The following is a 19,235-nucleotide window of genomic DNA, read 5'->3' on the forward strand; positions in this document are numbered from 1 at the left end:
ATAAAAAATTTTTTTTAATAACAATAAAATTTTAATCACAAAGAAGAAAATCTTTCAATAAACTGAAACAAACAGGTGAGCAAAGAAATAAGAAATAGTGAGAAGATCACAGTTATCCAGAAGGCCCCAAATCTATATATTAGGAGTTCCAGAGATCAATGAAGAAAAGTCACCAAAGGTATAAAATAGGGAAATGTCCCAGAATTAAAGGATATGAGTGTCCAGGCTGAAGAGACCCACAGACATCTTGCACAAGAAAGGAAAATGACTCATACTGGGACATGCATTGTGAAATTTCAGAACTCCAATGAGCAAAGATCCTAGACACTTCCAGAGAAAAAGAAAAACAGACTTCTTGTGAAGGACTGAGAATCAGAATGGCATAGATTTCTCAACAGCAACACCAAAACCTAAAAGTCAGTTGGAAATTGCCTCACCCCCCCCACCACCACCAAATTCTGAACAAAAATCATTATCAATCTAGAATTCTACACACAACCAATGTATTAATCAAGTCATCAAGCTACCAAAACTGTATCTTCCATGCATCCTTTTTCAGAAAGTTACTTCAGGATGCACTCCATCAAAAATGAGAGAGTAAACCAAGAAAGAGGAAGACACAGGGGAGGTCTAACCCAGGAGAGGTGAAGAAAATTTCCAGAAAGAAGAGAGGTTAGTGCAAATGGGGCTACATAGATGTATACATCTCCATATGTATATATGACTTCCAGAAAGTAATAAGTAAAAATATACAAATATATGAAAAGTATGCATGTATGTATGTATATATTATTTGTAGAGAATCTGGTGGGTTTGTTCATGTAAATGCCCAACCCATATATTTAGAAGGCTGAAGGGAAAGATAGAAAAAGGGGGTGGGGGAGAAGTGGCAGGTCCTGGGCTCCTGTGGGGGACACTGGGGAGAAGGCCTGACACATGCAGATTGGAGGCAGGAAAGCGACCGAGAGAGGCCACAGGCATCTCAGGCAGACTAGCCAGGAAGCAACCCCAGGGTCAGGAAGGGGTTGAGAGTCAAAGCAGACCCCAGCGGGGAGTAGCAAATCCCACCTCCACGGTCACCTCATGCTGCCCAGGTGAGAGGGGATCCGGGCACAGGTAGTGTGTTTGGCCTCACAGACCGGAAGGGATGAGCACCCACCCACATGTGCCCACCTCCACAATCTTCCAACCTGGGGGATGAGTCCCAAAGACCACATGGTTCATCATGGGAAGGACTTTTTTTCTTTTAAAAAAAATAATAGATTGTTGTCCTGGCCGGTTTGGCTCAGCGGTTAGAGCATCGGCCTGCGGTCCTGAGAGACCCGGGTTCGGTTCCCGCTAAGGGCACGTACCTCGGTTACAGTTTGTCCCCGGCCCTGGTTGGTCGTGCGGGTGGCAGCCACTCGATGTGTCCCTTTCACATCGATGTTTCTCTCTCTCTCTCTCTTCCTCTTTCTCCCTCCCACTCTGCCTGAACAAAAAAATGGAAAAGATGTCCTTGGGTGAGGATAATAATAATAATAATAATAATAATAATAAATTGTTTTTTAGAGCAGTTTTAGGTTTACAGACAATTGAGTGGGAAGTACAGAGATTTTTCATGTACCTCCTCACCCCCTACTGGACACACACACTTCCCTACTGCCTCACCTTTGCCCTCGATGAGCCAAGATGGATACATTGTTAATCAGACTCCACAGTTTGCATGAGGGTTCACGCTTGGTGTTACATATTTTATGAACTTGGACAAATGTATAATAATATGTATCCACCATTGTGCTATAGTCTCAATTGCCCTAAAAATCCTCTGTGCCCTACCTATTCACCCACCCTTTCCTCCCCCAACCCCTGGCAACCACTGGTCGTTTCACTGGCTCCATGGCGCCCCCTTTTCCAGAATGTCGCCAAGTTGGAAACGTACAGTGTGCAGCCTTTTCGGGGGCTCCGCTCACTCAGTAATAGGCAGTCAAGGTGCCGCGGTGTCTTTCTGTGTGCCTGTACCATGGTTTGCTCATCATTCCCCTACTGAAGGACATCTTTGCTGTGTCCCGATTTTGGCAATCATGAATAAAGAAAAAGTCTTTCAAAAAAAGAAAGACGGTGAATCTAATCTCAGAATAAAGAGTGTTGTTTCAAATCAAGTATGTATCTTTAAAACGTCCTTCTCCGTCTGGGGGCACCTGGAAAACCCTCCTGGATCCCATAGTTGGGCACCGTGGTCACCGTGTCTGAAGGACGACGTCAGCTGATGTTTGCTGAGCACTCACAGAACACGGAGTGCCAGGTGTTGTCATGTCACAACAGCACATGGGGATTCAGAGAGGTGAGGTGACTTGTCCAGGGCCACACAGCAGGCAGAGGTGGAGATCTGACCCTCCCTACTTAGCTATCCCCAGAGCTAACAGGGGCTGTGGGACATGGGAGCCACCTCCTGACTCCTCCTTGTCCTCACCATAGGGAGGCTCACACCTGTGATCAGTGCACATTTGGGAAGAAGTGGCTGGTATGTAGACAGACCTCAGTCAGGTGCCCCTCTTCTGGAAGTATGATGGTTCTGTTTAGCTCCCTCCATACTACCTAAGCGGACAGGCTCTGCTCACCTCATCACCCTGACCTCACCAGGGAGGGCAGCCTCACCCCCCTGCCAATAGGAATGACACCCCAACACTGCTGAGTGCTGAGTACTCACATGGTTCTCACAATGACCTGTGAGGGGGAACTTGACTACACCACTGTACCCATTTTACAGATGCAAACTGAGGTGTGGTGAGGTTAAGTCATTTGCCCAAAGTTGTGACGTCGAGGAAGAGGCTGAGTGAGGACCTCTGCCAGGGGTGTGTGATTCCCAAGCCCACATCTAGATGATCGGTCTCCATTGCTCCTGCCAAACAGACAGGCGGTGAAGTCAACATCCGAGAAGGTGGACTCCGGCTCCCATCCCACCACATTACCATCGGTTTGGTGGTTCTCGGGCCTATGTGTGCACGGGGTCGCTCACACAGGATAGCAGGGAGGCCAGTGGCAGCAAGACTCATTCTGAATGAAGGCAAACTCCCCCCTCCCCGCGCCCTGCAGTGGCAGCTAGACGCTCATCACTGGGAGCTGGGAGCTGGGCAGTGGGGGACAGGACGCTGGGTTTCCTTTGGAGCGGCTGCTGCTACCACTGATGTCAAGTGTGGTCTTCTCCCCACAGCGAGCCGTTCAGATGTGCAGACTGAGACCTGGGCGCCCCTCCCTCCCCATGTCCTCACAAGCAGGGACCACCCTTGTCTCCCCAACCCCAGATTCCTCCATCCTCTGCTGCCCTCCCTCCGACCCTCCCTCTGGGTGGGAACGGGGGTGGGGGGGGGCAGAAACAGAAGCACAGCACAGAGAGGGTGCTACTCTGTGTCCTGCCATCCAGAGGGCACCTCCCATGGACCCACAGTCCCCTCTCTGGTCGCCCAGCAGGCACCGAGGCTCATCAGTGCCCGAGGCCACAGGGCTAGCCTCTTAGAGGTCAGGGGTTAAGAGAAATGCCTGTGAGGAGGGGCAGGAGTGTGGGAGGAGGGGGGAGGGAGCCTCTCTCATGGAAGAGGACCCTTCACTGGTGTGGCTGGAACTCAGGCAAGTCTGGGCTCAGATCCTGGCCTTGTGACTTTGGACAGACTCCCTGACCTCTCTGAGCCTTGCTTTCCCTGGAAGGCACTCAGCACAGGACCTCGACAGTGCAAATGAGCAAGAAATGGCAGCTTTCAGACTGGGGGGGCGTAAGAAGTCATCTGTGCATCCCTGCAGCAGGACGGTTCCTTCTCTCTCCTCCCTGTCCCCTCCCGGCCTCCCTCTCTTCACAATCCCCCCCATCTTTCTGTCTCTTCCTCCCCCACTCCCCTCCCCTTAGCTCCCTTTTCTCCTCCCTCTCTCGGCTCTCTGTCAGTCTGTCCCTCCCTCCCATCTGTCCCTCTCCCTCTGTCCCTGTCTCTCTGTGACTCTCCCCTAACCCCCTCCCACTGTCTCTCTGCTGACTTCCTCCCTTGGCTGGCACATTGCTGCTTCTCCTCCCCCGGCTCCGGCCTCCAGCTAACAGGACACTGTGCCTGTCAATGCCTCATGGTCAATGTCACCCCGCCACCTCCAGCCGAGGAAACCCTGACCTCTGCTGTAGTTCTGACACATTCTCTTGAGGACACACACAGATTTCCTCCAAACTGGGCCCTGCTCATGGATGTGGCCCCTCAGCCTCCACGCAGGAGGCCCAAGGACCCGCTCTGTCTGTGGGACACTGGAGCGGAGGGAGACTCCCGGCTGGGCGGTAGGCTGGGACCTTCGTCCCCAGTGGGTTTACCCCCTGTGTGGTTTCTCCTAACAATCAGGTTGGTTCTGTGCAGACCTAAAGGGTCAGGCTGTGGCCTCCACTGCCCAGGAGGGTCTGGCCCCTAGATGTGGCCAGAATCATGCTGGTTCCCAGGTGGCTTTGCTCCCCCTGCCTCTGGGCGCTTAATAATGTTCCTCCTGGAGCACCTGTGATGCCCCCCCCCCCCAGCCTCAGGTCCCCATGGGAAAGTCATTTCCCCAGAGGTGTTTCTGACACCCCAGACGCCCACCCAGTCTGTTAGCCTGGCCCAGCCCCCCTTCCCATCAGCATTAACACTTGAGGAGCTGAGTCCCCTACAGAGCCCTGGGGCTGTCTACTCGCTGCTGTCCCTGGAGCCAGCTCGTTGCCTGGCACACAGTCGGTGCTCAATAAATACCCCTGTGGGTCCCTACTTCCCCACAGACACCATGGCTGTCCTCTCCCAGTTGGTGAAGGCAACCATAAATACAGCCCATCAGAGCCTCTGCAGTGGGAACCGGGCAGGATCACCTGACCTCCCGGCCAGGGGGCAGTGGTCCAGGTTCTATTAGGATGACACTTCCTGGGCACCTACTGTGTGTCTGACACCGTGCCAGGTACTCTAGGGGCAAGAGAAAGGCGTCCACACGGTTGATTTCAGGGACTCCATCATTGCATGGGGGGAAGCCACATGCAATCAGGCATGGGGGGGGGGTCAGGAGTCACATGCTGGAGTCTAAGTCACTGTGGGATCTACAATATACTTTCCAAAAAAATTTTACAACACAACAATAAAAAGACAAATAAGCCAATTTTAAAGTGGGCATGGATCTAAACTAGTGGTTCTCAACCTTCCCAATGCCGCGACCCTTTCATACAGTTCCTCATGTTGTGTGTGGCAGTATCTGCATGTGGGCGGACCCGCCTGGAGACGGATAGAGGAGCCGTGTCTCGGTTCCGAAGACCATCAGAAATATGTGTTTTCCGATGGTCTTAGGCAACCCCTGTGAAAGGGTCATTTGACCCCCAAAGGGGTTGTGACCCACAGGTTGAGAACCACTGATCTAAACAAACATTTCCTCAAAAACTTATAAATGGCCAATAAGCAGGATGAAAAGATGCTTAAATTAACATCAGTTATCAGGGAAATACAAAGCAAAACCGCAGGAAGATACTACTTCACACCCACTAGGACAGCCATAATCAAAAGGACATGACAGCCTGTGGCTGGTGTGGCTCAGTGGTTGAGCGTTGACCTATGCATGAAGAGGTCGCTGGTTCGATTCCTGGTCAGGCACATGCCTGGGTTTTGGGCTCGATCCCCAGTGGGGGGCATGCAGGAGGTGGCCAATCGACGTTGATGCTTCTCTCTCTCATTGATGTTTCTATCTCTCTCTCTCCCTCTCCCTTCCTCTCTCGCTCTCTAAAAAATAAATTTAAAACATTAAAAAAAAGACATAACAACAGGTGTGGGTGAGGGGATGGAGTAACTGGAACCCTCGAGCCTGCTGCTGATGGGAGTGTAAAATGGTGCTGCCACCCAGGAAAACAGTAATTCTATTTGTAGGAATCTACCCAAGAGAATGGAAAATATATATCCACACAAAAACCCATGCAAGGCGGTTCATAATAGCACTATTCACAATAGCCCAAAGGTGGAACCAACCCGAATGTCCATCACCTGATGAATAAACAAAATGTGGTCCATCCACACAATGGGATAGTATTCAGTCTTAAAAAAGGAATGGAGTACTCATACATGTGACATGGATACACTTTGAGAACACATGCTAAACGAAAGAAAGCACATATTATTCCATTTGTATGAACAGGCAAATCCAGAACAGGCAAATCCAGAGGGACAGAAAGTAAATTAGTGGTTGTCATGGGCCGGGGGAGGTGACTACAACGTGGGAAGCTAGGTGGGAGATACAGGGGGCCCTCTGCATGACTTCTCACAACCGCATGTGAATCTACAATCATCTCAAAATGTAAAAAGCTTAATTACAGAACCACAAACACCAGATAGTGTTGCTGCCCTACTTACATTGTTTGGTGCCCTTCCCTGGCCTCCGGATGACATCCGACATCCGAAGCCCCTCGGAGGCCTGGAAGATTTCTGCACTCACACCTCCTCCCCATCTCCTACTTCGTCTGCCGCAGCCACAGGCCGCTTCCTGCGGTTCCTGGGAAAAGCCGAGCGTGTTCCAGCCTCTGAGCCTTTGCACGTGCTGTTCTCCCTCCCTGCACCCCCTTTCTCCCTCACTCCACACGATTCAGATTCTCCAGCTCTCCACTGATTTGTCACGTATCACTGTCCCCCTGTGCCTTCCAAACCCCACCCCCACCCCCCGCTGCAGGTGACGTGGCCACACCAGGGCCACAGTGAGCAGCCCTGCAGACCGGGTCTCTGCTCTCTAGGAGCTTCCAGTCCAAGGGGAGGAGACAGTCACAGAAGCCACCAATTACAGCACACAGGACCACATGCAATAGTGGAGAGGCCAGAGGAGGGATGCCCTTACACCTGGCAAACCCACCCAGTCCCCACACCATCCTCACCAAAGTGCATTTCAACTATTGCTCCCCTGCCAACCCAAGCTACCCACAAGCAGCCAGGCCTCTGAACTCAACAGTGAACCAAATGGCCGGGGGTGGGCCCACAGAAAGGTTATGCACAGAAGTTAGCTGGATAGTCCCCAGGCTGGCAGTGGGGCACCAACTCATGGCCCCTTGGCTTTGCTTCTACAACTAGCCTCCCAGTAAGGTGAGGGAGTGATACCTGCCCACCAGGTAGGCTCCTGTTACTCCTGGGAGGGGCCTTCTGCCTCCCTTGGTTCCTGAAGCCCTCCCCATTGAAAAACCCTCCCGCACCTCCCTACCGTCCGACAGCCATCCCCTGTCCTAGAATGCCTCACATCCTGTTTAGTAGTCCTCTCCCTTGAGGCACAGACTGTCTGGGAGGGGCACAGATGCTTCTAAAGGTGTGTGCTTAGGACCCCCTGTATCAGATGGCCCTAGGTGTGTGATCCTGCTGTAGACTCCTGGGCTCTCTTCTACGGGGCCTGTCTGGGGGCACTGGGCCAAGCGATTCAGACTGGTGACCACACGTTGCTGAGTCCCAGCAACTCCCACTGCACCTGCTCCTGGACTCTGCTTTGGATCCACAGGCCTGCAGGAGTCTGTTGGCTCCGTCCTCCTATCTCCCACTCGCCATGCACACTGAGATCCTTCTCTGCACATTTAGGCATCAGTGGAGAATGGAAGGGTTCTTATCCTGGGGTTCATGGTTAAGTCTCAGGGAGTCTGTGAAGCCCATACATGTGCACAAAACATCGCATGTGTGCAGGGACATGCATGTGTCCTGGGAGGGGCCCCACAGCCTTGTCACACTCTCAGAGGAGCCTGAAGAACACACGTTTATGAATTACCGGGTAAAGGCCCACTGAGGCCAGATCTAGAAGACCATGGTGTTACCTCCCCCAGCCTCTCCTGCACTGCTACACCCAGGGTTCCTCTCCGGAACTCAGTCTTCTCATCTCTAAGGCACAGAAGTGGCTGCAAGAATCGCTCCATCACTGGGTGCTGGAGACAGCTCTGGGGCCAGTTGAGCCCCACGGTCCACATATGACCTCATCAAGGCACATAACCCTCACTTTTCTCATCTCTTAAATGGGGGCACATTGCTTATCTTAAAGCACTGCTTTGAGGAATAAAAGGCATAACATTTACAGTAAAGTGCACAGCCCAGTACTCAGAACAAAGTAGACATTTAAAAACTGCACCCTTCTTTCAAAGGAACCCCCTTGGCTTTGTGACTGTAGGTTTCACTGACGTGCTGTGGAGGACTGTCAAGCTGAAGTCTGTGAGACACTGCCATGCGCTGAATAGTGACCCCCCAAAAAAGATACATCTACATCCTAACCCCTGACACCTGCTAATGTACCCTTATTTGGAAAAGGGGTCTTTGCAGATGCAATGAAGTTAAAGACCTTGAGATGAAGTCTTCCTGGGTCTTGGCTGGGTCCTAAATTGGGGTGGGGGGGGAGATAAACTACAGAACTTATATGCATGTACGCATAACTGATGGACACGACATCAAAGCTGGGGGTGGGGTGGGGGGGATGGGGAAGAGGGTGTCAATGGGGAAAAAAGGAGAAACATCTGTAACAAAGAAATTAATTTAAAAAAAAAGAAAGGAGGAAAAGAAGCGTAGACATGGAGAAGGCCACGTGGTAACAGAGGCAGAAACATAAACAGGGCTTTTCCTTACTACGACATAGGTGTTGTGCTGGGAAACTTTCTAGTCCATTTCAGTTTTTTAAATAAAGCACAACATTCATTTCTTGAGCCACTTGCCCCAGAGTTTGAAAACCTCTGTCTACGGCCGCGACTCTTGGCCTTGCCTGCCTTTACCACATACGCAGGCCAGGTGCCACCCGCCAAGATCCTGGCTGGAGTGGCACTGGATGCAACCCCAGGGGCATCCTAGTGATTCAGATGTGCGGCTGAGGGTGCTCTGGAAGAGAGGGCCCCTCAACCTGCACACTGGAATCACCTGGACAGTTTACCAAAGAACCCCAACACCAGGCTGCCTGCAAACCACCTCAGGCATCAGCATTTCTCAGAGCACCCAGATGACTTCACGCAAGGCCAAGATGAGCTTGTGCGCTAGAGCAGTGCTTCCCACGCTTCAACCCCTGGGCATCTCCCAAGCACTCAGCTTCTCACCCTGGAGGTCTGCGTTAGGGCCTGGGAGTCTGCATTTGTAACGGTCTCCCAAGGGACCATCCTTGGTGATTCTACTGTGCAGCAGAGTTAACAGGCACTAGCCTAGATCCGTGCTTCTAAAGGTAGGGCCCCAGACCGACATCATCGGCATCAATTGAAACTTGTAAGAAATGCAAATTCCTGGGCAAGAGCTCATGCCCAGAAATCCATGGGCGTGGTCAGCAATCTGTTCTAACCTGCCTTCCAGGCAGTCCTGATACATACTCAAGTTTGGGGAGCACTGGGCCTAGAGTGACAGACAGTTGGCAGTGCCAACTCCTGTGCTCCTACAGCAACACAAACTGACCCTTCATTCTTGTGGGGACCTCCAAAAACACCAGGGGACCCTCCCTGGGTCCCAATGAACACTTGTGACACTCCTGGGAATGCAGAAGATGGCACATGTTGAGAGGAAAAAGGTGTTATGATTCCATCATAGAGATGGTAATACTGAGGTTGAGAGAGGACAAGCCTTCTTCAAAGCCAGCAACTTTGGTTTGAGAGCAAGTTGCCCTGCCCAGCCTTCCAGATTCAACTCAGGGGTCCCCTCCCCTAGGTATCCCTGCTGCTCACTCAAGGACACACACACTGCTCCCCATCTCAGAACTCTCATTTGCGGTATTTCCATGCGGATTCCCAAACCCCTCATGATTTCATATATTTCAGTTTTGCATCCAAACTGCATATATTCTTTTGGGTAGAAGTCATGCCATTCTGTTTCTTACATTTTATTTTTTATTCCTTTATTTTTTTCCAACAGCCTACATTACTGCAAACTATGTGCTGTATACATAGTGCTATAGACTGAATAGCTGTGTCCCCCAAATTCATATATTGAAATCCAAACTCCCAATGTGATAGTATTAGGAGGTGGGGCATTTGGGAGGTGATTAGGTCATGAAGGTGGAGCCCCCAAGAATGGCATCAGTGCCCTTATAAAAGGGACCCCAGAAAGCTCCCTTGCCCCTTCTACCATATGAGGACACAAAGAAGTTGGAAGTCCATAACCCAGAAGAGGGCCTTCACCAAACACCAAATTTGTCGGCACTTTGATCTTAAACTTCCAGCCTCTGGACCTGTGAGAAAGGAGTGTTTGTTGTTTCTAATCCCCCAGGCTGCGGTGTTTATGACTGAGACACAGAGTCAGCGCTCAGCAAATATTTCCAGGTTAATTCACTGAAGGTGGAGCTGAGTTTTTCTGTCTTGGTGCCTTGAATATAGTAAGAACTCAGTAAATGCTTCCCAATGATTAAATGAATGAAGCCAATGAAAAGGTAGCAGTAAAGAGACACAAGTTGAGTAGAAAATACAGAAGGGCATTTTCTGCTCGTCTTTGCCAGCACTTTGCGATGGATGCTGCTCATTAAATAGTGCTCCAAATATGTCTTCTGGTCATGACTGGTTTGCACCATTATAACATTATCACTCTATTATTCATTGTGTTCACATCATCCGTCTTACTCAGGTAAAATGCTGGCAGAGACTCTTATGAGCAATGACAGAGCCAATAACAAAACAAAACTGGTCAAGGGATTATAACAGTGATGCTTTAAAGAGAGTTTTAAATTTTCCCTTTAATGGTCTACGCCAAGTTCTAAGTTCTTGTGATGAGATGGACGTATGAAATGATAACAGTGAATAAAATGATCAAATACTACTGTATCTCCACAAATATTTATTGAGTGGCTGCTGTAGGCTGGCACTATTTTAGTCCCTGGTCACACAGGGTGACCGGCATAGACAACATATCCCTTCCTACAGGAAGGGATGGAAATGTTCTATGTCTGCACTGTCCAATATGGTACCATCACTAGTTAGATGTGGCTACCGAGCACTTGAAATGTGACCAGTGTAGCTGAGGCACTGAAAGGTATACATTTTATTTCATTTTAACACCTTTAAATCTAAATTCAAATAGTCACATGTGGCCAGTGGCCATTGGATTGAGCAGAGCTGGTCTATATGAATAATCCATTGATGATGATTTAAAGAGAATGGTGGTAAAATAGCTTTACATTGGCTGCTACAGGCAAGACAGCACTCCTTTGCCTGCTTTTGGTTGTACCCTGATCACCCCTGCATGCTCCGTGGGAGCAGAGCACATACAACAGGAGGCAGAGGTAAACCTCAGACTTCAGAGTGACTTCTACAAATCTTACTGAAGGACCCCACCCCAAACCCACCTACACCATCTGGGAGACTCTCCCAATTCAGCAAGAAACACCAGGAAGGTAACTCGAGGTTGTTAGAAAAGACTTGCAGGATTGGGGTGAAAAATAGGCAGACACCCCCAGCAGTAGTGTTTCTTGGAGTAGGGAACCCACACACTGACAGAGCGAGCAGGCAAACAAACTCCTGAGAGCCAAGTGTGTAGGAGGGGTCAGAGCCAGGCGGTCGCTGGCCGGAAGAGGTGTCCTGGAGAGAACCAAAGCAGAGCCAGCCGCCCCGCCAGTGTCGGGCGCTCTCCAGGGTGCTGAAGCGACTCCTTTCTCCTACACGGAGACCGGAAGACCCAAGAAAGCCAGCCCCTTGGTCTAAACCGCAGAACCTGTTTGTGGCAACGCCAGAACCCCACCGCGCACACTTTCATATTCCACGTGGCCTCACACAACCCAGAAAACTAAACCTGAGGGAGCGGCTGATCCAAGAGGGGTGGACCACTGTGGAAAATCAAAACAAACACTACTCTTTTTCTAGAGCTCACAACTCTCAGTATCTTGTTGTCATTTCAGGAAATAATGAGTTTTATATACAAAATTACCAGCTCAGAGGTGGTACCTATTTTTAGAGTTGTAGACACCTGGGGGGAAATTGAGGCAGAAAAGGAGTCTTGAAGAAAAATAGCAGAGGTTCCTGGCCCTCCCTCGACAGCCCCTACCGCCCTTTGTTTTTCTGGGGTCTTTCTGTCTTTAGCCAGATGGGCCCACAGCCCCGTTAACAGTTAATGTCAGCTAGGGGCTGCTCACTATCAGTGGAGTGGCTATTTTCAGAGGGTGCACATCCTCACTTCCTCACCAGCCCCGCCAGGCTTCCTAATATAAAGGCGCATCGAATCGCTCCAGGGCTGTGCTGGGTGAGGGAGTCTTCAGGAACACTTCTTTCTCAGCTATTATTGGCAACAAAGAACTAGTTATTTGCTTTCCCCTTCTCCTTTCACCTTGTGGGGCCTTCTCCCTCCCCAAAGGGGCTGAATGAGACTTTCTGAGAAGATGCTTTTATCTCCCATAGCTGAGTGTTGGATCCTTTTCATTTCTGAAAGGAGTTCTGACGGGCACCTAATATGTTGAGGGGCCCACTTCCTCCTAATCTGGGCATTTGGATTAAGAAAAAAAATTACTTTCACATTTCCATAGTGAAGTACCAAAAATATGCCCATTGGTAGTTGATTTTGTTTGGATGAGGCGCTTCCCCCTTACAAGGGGCATTGAGGGCATAAACGTGTATTTGAAGTGGAAAGGAAGCATGAAGCTCCATCTGTAATCTGAGCCCTCCTCCAGGGCTGGTACTCTCCCTTTACAAGGATGGCAGCTTCTCAGGAGCAGGAATGGGTAGGGATTGGAGTACGTGGCCAGAGCACAAAGCTGGGAGGGTGCACGTGGCTGTGTTTTGGGGGACAGGACGGAAAATGTCTCTGGGTGACAAGTGTATTGTGCGCCTGTGCGCGCAGGCTCCAGGAGATCTGAATTTTGTGGGCGTGTGTGATTCGTGTGGGTGGAGGGATCTGGGCCGGTGAACGGAATCTGTGTATGAGGGGGAGAGGCCGGGTGTGTGAGATGACTCATATCTTTCAGGCTGTGGGAGGGTTTATTTGCGGGGGGTAACTTTTGGTCCCAGGGATCCTATGTACACAGCCCCCAGGAGGAAATATTTACCTGTGCAGCTTAGTGAAGGGGTCCAGCGAGGGGAGAAGAGGCATCGTGACTCGGTGGGACGGGAGCGCGGGTGTGGGTGTGTGTGTCTGCAAATGTGAGCTTGCCTACAACTCTGGGCTGCTGCACCCAGAAGAGAAGAATGGATGTGGAGGAAGAGGGAAGAACCAAGTGTCGTTTAGAACCAGGCAGTTTAGAGACAGGTGTTCCACACGAAAGCACAGGCTCTGGAATCGCCATTCCGAGTGGGAATCCGGTATGGCCCCATGCTCATCTGCCTTCTCTGAGCCTCCACTTCCCAGTGTGGGAAATGGGAAGAACAATCCTGGAGAAGTATGGAAATTAAGTGCTATAATTCATGCAAACACTTGCCCCATTCACACAGCAAGTGTTTAATATTGCCATTTATTTATCATCATTGTCACGTCTGGCTACTGGTTCTAAAACATAATCATTACATGTGACGTTCATTGCATGTGAACTGTAATAATAAGATAGTGATAAATAATAATGAATGCTCACTGCTACAGCCATGTACACCACCTCAATTAATCCCCACCTGATTTACAGGTATTATTATCAGCCCTTTGAACAGGTGAAGAAACAGAAGCTCAGAGAAGTTAACTTGCCCAAGGTCACGGAGCAAAGGCACAGCTGGGATTCGAGCACAACAACTATAAACTCCACAGCATATGCTCCTGCCACCCCACCCCACCCCAATCTCACTATCTTTGTGGAGTCACCCAACAGACTGAGGAAGCCACTCAGCTCACTTCAATGAGCAACACCTGCCTTGAGCTCAGGGGCGGATGGACCTGAGGGAGGAGTTGGCAGAAGTGTCTCCAGTTGAAATAGATTCCATACCAATTCCAGCTAAACGTAGAATACATTCGCCATTTGTGCATTATTCATGAATATCAGTTTGCCCAAGTCAGCACTGGGAATTGGGCTGAAGTTTGGGAGCTTTGCTGACGTCTGCCCAATATTCCCATCCCTGTGCACAGGAAAAGTTGGATCAAACCATGAACTCATCAAAGGCTCCGCCCTCTCAGAAGGGAGACTCATCATAGCCCACAAGCTGACTGGGGACAAGGCATAGAGATCCACTGTTTTGTTCTGGCGGATTACGACACCCCACTTTGGCTCTGCTTGCTTGATGGACTGCTCAAAGGCACACATTCTCCACAGTCACCTTCTTCTTAATGAGAAGTGGGGCTATGTTCCAGCAAAGTGGCCCCAGATGTCTGGGCTTGATTATCCCAGGCCAGAAGGGTCAGTTTGATTTTCTGCCATGCCATATCACAAACCAAAGGGGAGCAGCTGGCCCTGGCACCCTGCATCAGTGTGCTGCCTCTGTTGGCATACAGGTGGTGTGATGAGGACAGATTGAGGTTCAAACCCTCAACTCTGCCACCAAAGGCTGGGGGCCTGGCTCCTGGGCCTTACTACCCTCATCTGTAAAATGGACATGATCCCCTCCATCATGTGAGATTCAAGCAAGAAAATGCAGACAGGAAGGGCTTTAGTGAGCTGAACACTGCTTAGTTGGCTAGATGACGGACAGAGACCCAAGGATGGAAATCCAATGAAAGAAGCTTCTCACATCAACATGTCAGCCTAAACTCATGGCCAGCCACAGAATCAGATCCTCTCTTCCCCCAGTAATCACAATGGAATTACCACCCTTCCTTCTAAAACGGAAGCTCCATGGGGGCAAAGATTTCTGTCTACTTTGCTCACTGCTGTTTTCCCAGAGTCCAGAGCACCTGCTCAATGTAGGCACTCAGTAGATATTTGTTGAACAGACAGTCCCACAGGCCACTGAAGATGTCCAGGGAAGGTGGACAGACTGGAGTGCTAGACCTCACCCTTAGATATTCTGGGGAGTTCCTGACTCCTCTCCACCACATGTTCCCACATGAGCCCCCTTGCATAGGACCGTGAAGCTACTCTCCTGGCTCAGGCACATCTGGGAGCACCTCTGGAGGGATGGATTCGCAGAGCAGCCTGGCCAGAGCCCCGGGGTGACAACTGCCCCTGGGCTCCCAAAGCGTCCAGCTGGGAGTGCCAGGTTGCTCAACCACCCACCTCAGCCACCCACATCTGCTGCCCGGGCCTCCCTGTGCCTGCACATGGGTGCGTGCACGCGCATACATGCATACACACACACACACACACACACACACACACATGCCCACGACATGGAACCCAGCAGGTCCATCTGCTCCGCCTGTCCTCCACACCCAGGGTCAGGGAACTCTCCAACCTGATCAGTGAAAACAACAACAGCACAGAAGAGGCCGCCTGGGACCAGGGCTGGGCACGGCTATGACAGGCAGGAGCATTATATAATTAACTGCCCCCCACGCCTCCTCCCCTTTGAGGAATAATGAACCCTGCCTCTCAGTTGCATAAGCCAAAATAATAATTACCCTCCAGCCCTCTGTCACTCCTGGATGTGGCCAGGGAGCAGGTGTTTAGCACTTGCTTCATGAGACTTGGAGGCAGCGAGCAGGCAGGGAGAAGACCATACATCCACTCATGATTTCTATGCCTACCAGAAGCACACAAGTCACTGCTGTGCCCACTCCTTTACCATGCCTGAAAAATCACCTAGCTGCTTCTGAGGATGAGCTCCCAGGTTGGGGGCAGGTGGGGCGGGGGTGGGGGCTGCATCTGGAGAGCAGGCTTGTTTGGGGTCTGGTTTCCAGGTACGGTAATTGCTCCATGCCTTTCAGATGCATCAAGGAGTGGACTCTAGAGTGTCTGGGACAGCGGGGTAGCTGCAAGGCCACCAAGGCTCCCTGCACAGAAATCATCTTACAGCAGTGGTGGGCAGAGTGGGCAGTTCTCAGGGTTGAGCCGGTGCAGGAAGCCAGGATGTGGTGGAATCTCAGAATGAAGGCACAGAGCATTCCCTGAACTAATGGGGAAAATGATTCAGCCACTGAACGGCTAGATTCCTGGGCTCTTGCTAAACAGATGGGCCTCCCTCCCTCCCTCCGTTCAGCAGCCTGCTCCGACAGGGCTAGCCCGTGTCCAACCACCTAGAAGTTTATTGCCTTGTTGTGTAGGTTTGGGTTCGTGTCCCCTGTCTGTAGCTCTCCCAATTGCTCCCCTTCCATTGGCTTGAGTTGATCAGGTCTGAGGGAGGCCCTTTGGCACCGCAGGAAAACAAGAAGCAAAGCTGGGGCCTGACTCCTGGAGGCCCACACCAAGGGAGCTCTGTCAGCAAGGGGAAGGGCCCTCTCCCGGTCCCCCTCCACCCTCAGTGGGTCCCAGAGGAGGCCTGGGCCCAGTCTGGCCTTTCCGCAGGTCTCTGGCCTGCTCCTGGATGATGCACAGACACACTCTGCTCAACTCCGCAGCTCCAGGGCCTCCTTCTGCTCCTGGAAAGCCCCCAACATCCTTCAGCTGGCGCAAGGGTGCTATCCCCCACCAAGCAGTGGGGCAACCTGTAGCCAGGGCAGCTGGTCCTCCAGGGAACCCCAGGAAATGCCCAGGTGCCCACAGCCCCGCTGGAGGGAGAAGCTCAACTTCCCCAGAGATAAACAGAAGAGGCAAGAGAAGGTCCCTCCTCCGCCCAGCCCCCGGCCCGCCCGCACCCGCGCACCTACCTCCATCCGAGTAGGTCTCGGTGCCATAGCCGTCCTGCAGCCCGTTGCTCCAGGTCCCTTCGTACTTGGCCCCGTTGCCTGTGCATTCCCGCACCCCGTAGCGCCCCTTAAATCCGTGCGTCCACTCGCCCTTGTACACCCACTTCCCCTTGCTCTCCAGGCCGATGCCGTGGCGCTTGCCCTGCGCCCAAGTGCCCTGGTACGTGTTGCCGCTGGGCCAGGTGTAGACGCCCAGCACCTCGAAGCCGTGGCTCCACGAGCCGGTGTATTCGCCCTGGCCCTTGGGGCCGGTGCAGACGCCATGGCCGTGCGCCTTGCCGTCCTCCCAGCCTCCACAGTAGGACCCTCCATCGTCAAAATTAAACCTACCCCCACTGGACATGCATGTAATTCGGTTTGCAAATCCCGCAAACGGTGAAAAAAAAAAAAAAAAATAAGGCGATCAACAAACCGGATTCTTGGCTGGCTGGCTGGTTTTGTTTTGCTATTTTTTTTAAAAAAAAGGAAGAATGGAGAAAGCAAAAACACAGCGAGCAGATCCCGAGCGGCAGGCGGCCGCGACGCCGGCTTCGGTGGAATTTAAGTCAATCGGGGGCGATTATTCATTTTTGAGCTGCGCCGCGGAGCCTGACCAGCGTCTCGCGCTCCCGCTGGAGACAGGACCGGAGGGGAGGAGGGAGGGGGAGGGGAGGGAAGGGGAGGGGGAGGGAGGGGGCAGGAGCAGCAGCGCTGGTGCAAACGGCTCCACCTCAGCGCCAAGTGCCCCTCAGAGGCGAGCCAGCGGGGCTGGCCGCGCAGCCCGGCGCGGGGACGAAGGCTCAGGCTCGGGGCGCAGCCCTCCACCTGCGGCTGCCGCTCTGCGGGCGCCCGAGGGCGGCGGCGGGGCCCGCGGGTGGCGGCACGGGCGGCGGCGCGGGCGGCTGCACCATATTGAGGGCCGCGGGCCGGGCCGGGGCGGCGGCGGCAGCAGCAATGCGGCGGGTCGGGCGGCGGCGGCGGCGGTGGCGGCGGCGGCGGCAGCGGCGGCGGCGGCGGCGGCGTGCGCTCGGAGCCCGGCCTGCGCGCTCCGGCCGGCGCGGCGCGCGCCCGCACCCTACCCGCGCGCCCCCGTCCGCACCCCGCCCGCCCGCGCGCCCCCGCCCGAGCCCCCCGCCCCTGGCGCGCCGGCGGCCTGGAGAGGGGCGCTGCCCGGCCTGGCAAAGAGCGCGGGGCGCAGGCGGGGACCCCGGGGCCCCGTGCTCATCCCCTACCCGGCGCTCCGGCCCGCTAGGCATCCCCCCCCTTGCCCGGGCCCGTCTGGAAATAGGGGTCCAGCCAGGGCACCCAAGCCCCCCCTTTCCCGAGACTTGGATTTAAAGGGACAGGAACTGCGTAATGGGAAGGCGCCCAGTACCCAGGGCGCTCTCTACCCCTCCCGGGAGCCGCGGATAAAACCCAGCCGAGCAGGCCCGGGGCGGTCTGGGGACGCCCCGAATGTTTCCGCTCCCCAACCCCGAGCCTCGCCCCTCCGCCTGGCTCCTATCCGCGACACCTGCCCCTGGGTTGAGTGGAGAAGCTCTTGGCAGACCACAGGTGGTTTTTCCTATAACAGATAATCCATCCTTTTCCTTACAGGCAGTTTAGTTCCAAATGTGGGATGCAGGATTCTCGCCTCAGAAAACATGTCCCCTCCCCATAAATGAAAAGAAAGTGCGGCCACACGCACATATCTTGGAGTAAAGATACCCCAATCCTGTCTTGCGTCTGCGCCCGGGACAACAAGTAGCCCCCATTCCGGGAGTGGTCGCGCTTTGGGAGTAGAGTGGAATCTCCACTCCAGCGTTACGAGGTCTTTCTCCACACATGCTCCCACCCCCACCCCCAAGAGATGGTGTCTGATTCCTGGGTCCGAGTATCTTGGGACCAATTTAAAATGCATTTCCTGGATGATAAATCCGCAAACGGTGCCCGCCTTCCCAATCCTCCCGGAACGCATGTGGCAAATGGCAGCAGCCAGTGCTGTGGAGGAGAGGCTGCACCCGGTCCGGGCTGATTGAGTGCGAGTGGGTGACTCGGGCTGCCTTGAGCCAGGAATTGCAAACCAGGCAGTGTAGCCTGAGATTTAGCATTGCAGACGGGGTGCAGTTGAAACCTCCCATTAGCCAGGGGTTCTGCTCAGCTTTCTCCTGCCTGCATTGTTCCCGCTTATGGGTAAACAGGCCCTCACTGGGAAACTAATCCCTTCTCGGAACCCCAAAGTTTACGCTCTTTTTGTCTTGCCCTGAGCACCCAAGACCCCTCCCTAAAGTGCCACCGGCAGTGAAAGCAGCCACCTTCTCATCCACCCTGGCGAGGGTCGTTTAGGGAGTTTTCAATTTAGCTTTGTGATTTGCAATTACAAAGGTTCAAAGCACCTTCTCAGCCCAGTCTCCCAGTGCTTTTTTGAATGCCTGGGGGTGAAATTGTTGGGTGGAGCACGTCTCTCACATAGTAGAAGTTGCTCTCCAGAACACCTGGAGAATTTCCTTCTAACCCTGCAGTGCACCTGTGCTTCCGGTTCTCAACTTCCTGGCCAGCCCTTGGCATTATCGGACTTCCTATTAGGTTTCCATGTATTTTATTTGGTCAATCTAAATGGGTAGGAAATAGCATCTCAGGGCTGTTTGGTGAAAATGAAAAATTACAGATAGT

General features: G+C 52.6%; 1 protein-coding gene across 2 annotated transcripts in view; it reads right to left on the reverse strand.

Moving 5' to 3' along the window:
• The window catches only part of JPH3 (junctophilin 3), a 74,331-nt gene extending 56,719 nt beyond the window's left edge, over positions 1-17,612 (reverse strand). The window contains exons 1-2 of one of the 2 annotated variants that reach the window (XM_036275421.1): positions 16,566-16,947; positions 15,955-15,995 (exon numbers count right to left, since the gene is read on the reverse strand). In XM_036275421.1, the coding sequence (XP_036131314.1) occupies positions 15,955-15,995; positions 16,566-16,947 (423 nt within the window). Of the gene's footprint in view, positions 1-15,954; positions 15,996-16,565 lie in introns of those variants that run through there. The other variant, XM_036275420.1, reaches the window with a different exon arrangement.
• Positions 17,613-19,235: the final 1,623 nt, after the last annotated feature.

Source organism: Molossus molossus, unplaced genomic scaffold (assembly GCF_014108415.1).
Source record: "Molossus molossus isolate mMolMol1 unplaced genomic scaffold, mMolMol1.p scaffold_m16_p_21, whole genome shotgun sequence".
Classification (NCBI taxonomy): domain Eukaryota; kingdom Metazoa; phylum Chordata; class Mammalia; order Chiroptera; family Molossidae; genus Molossus; species Molossus molossus.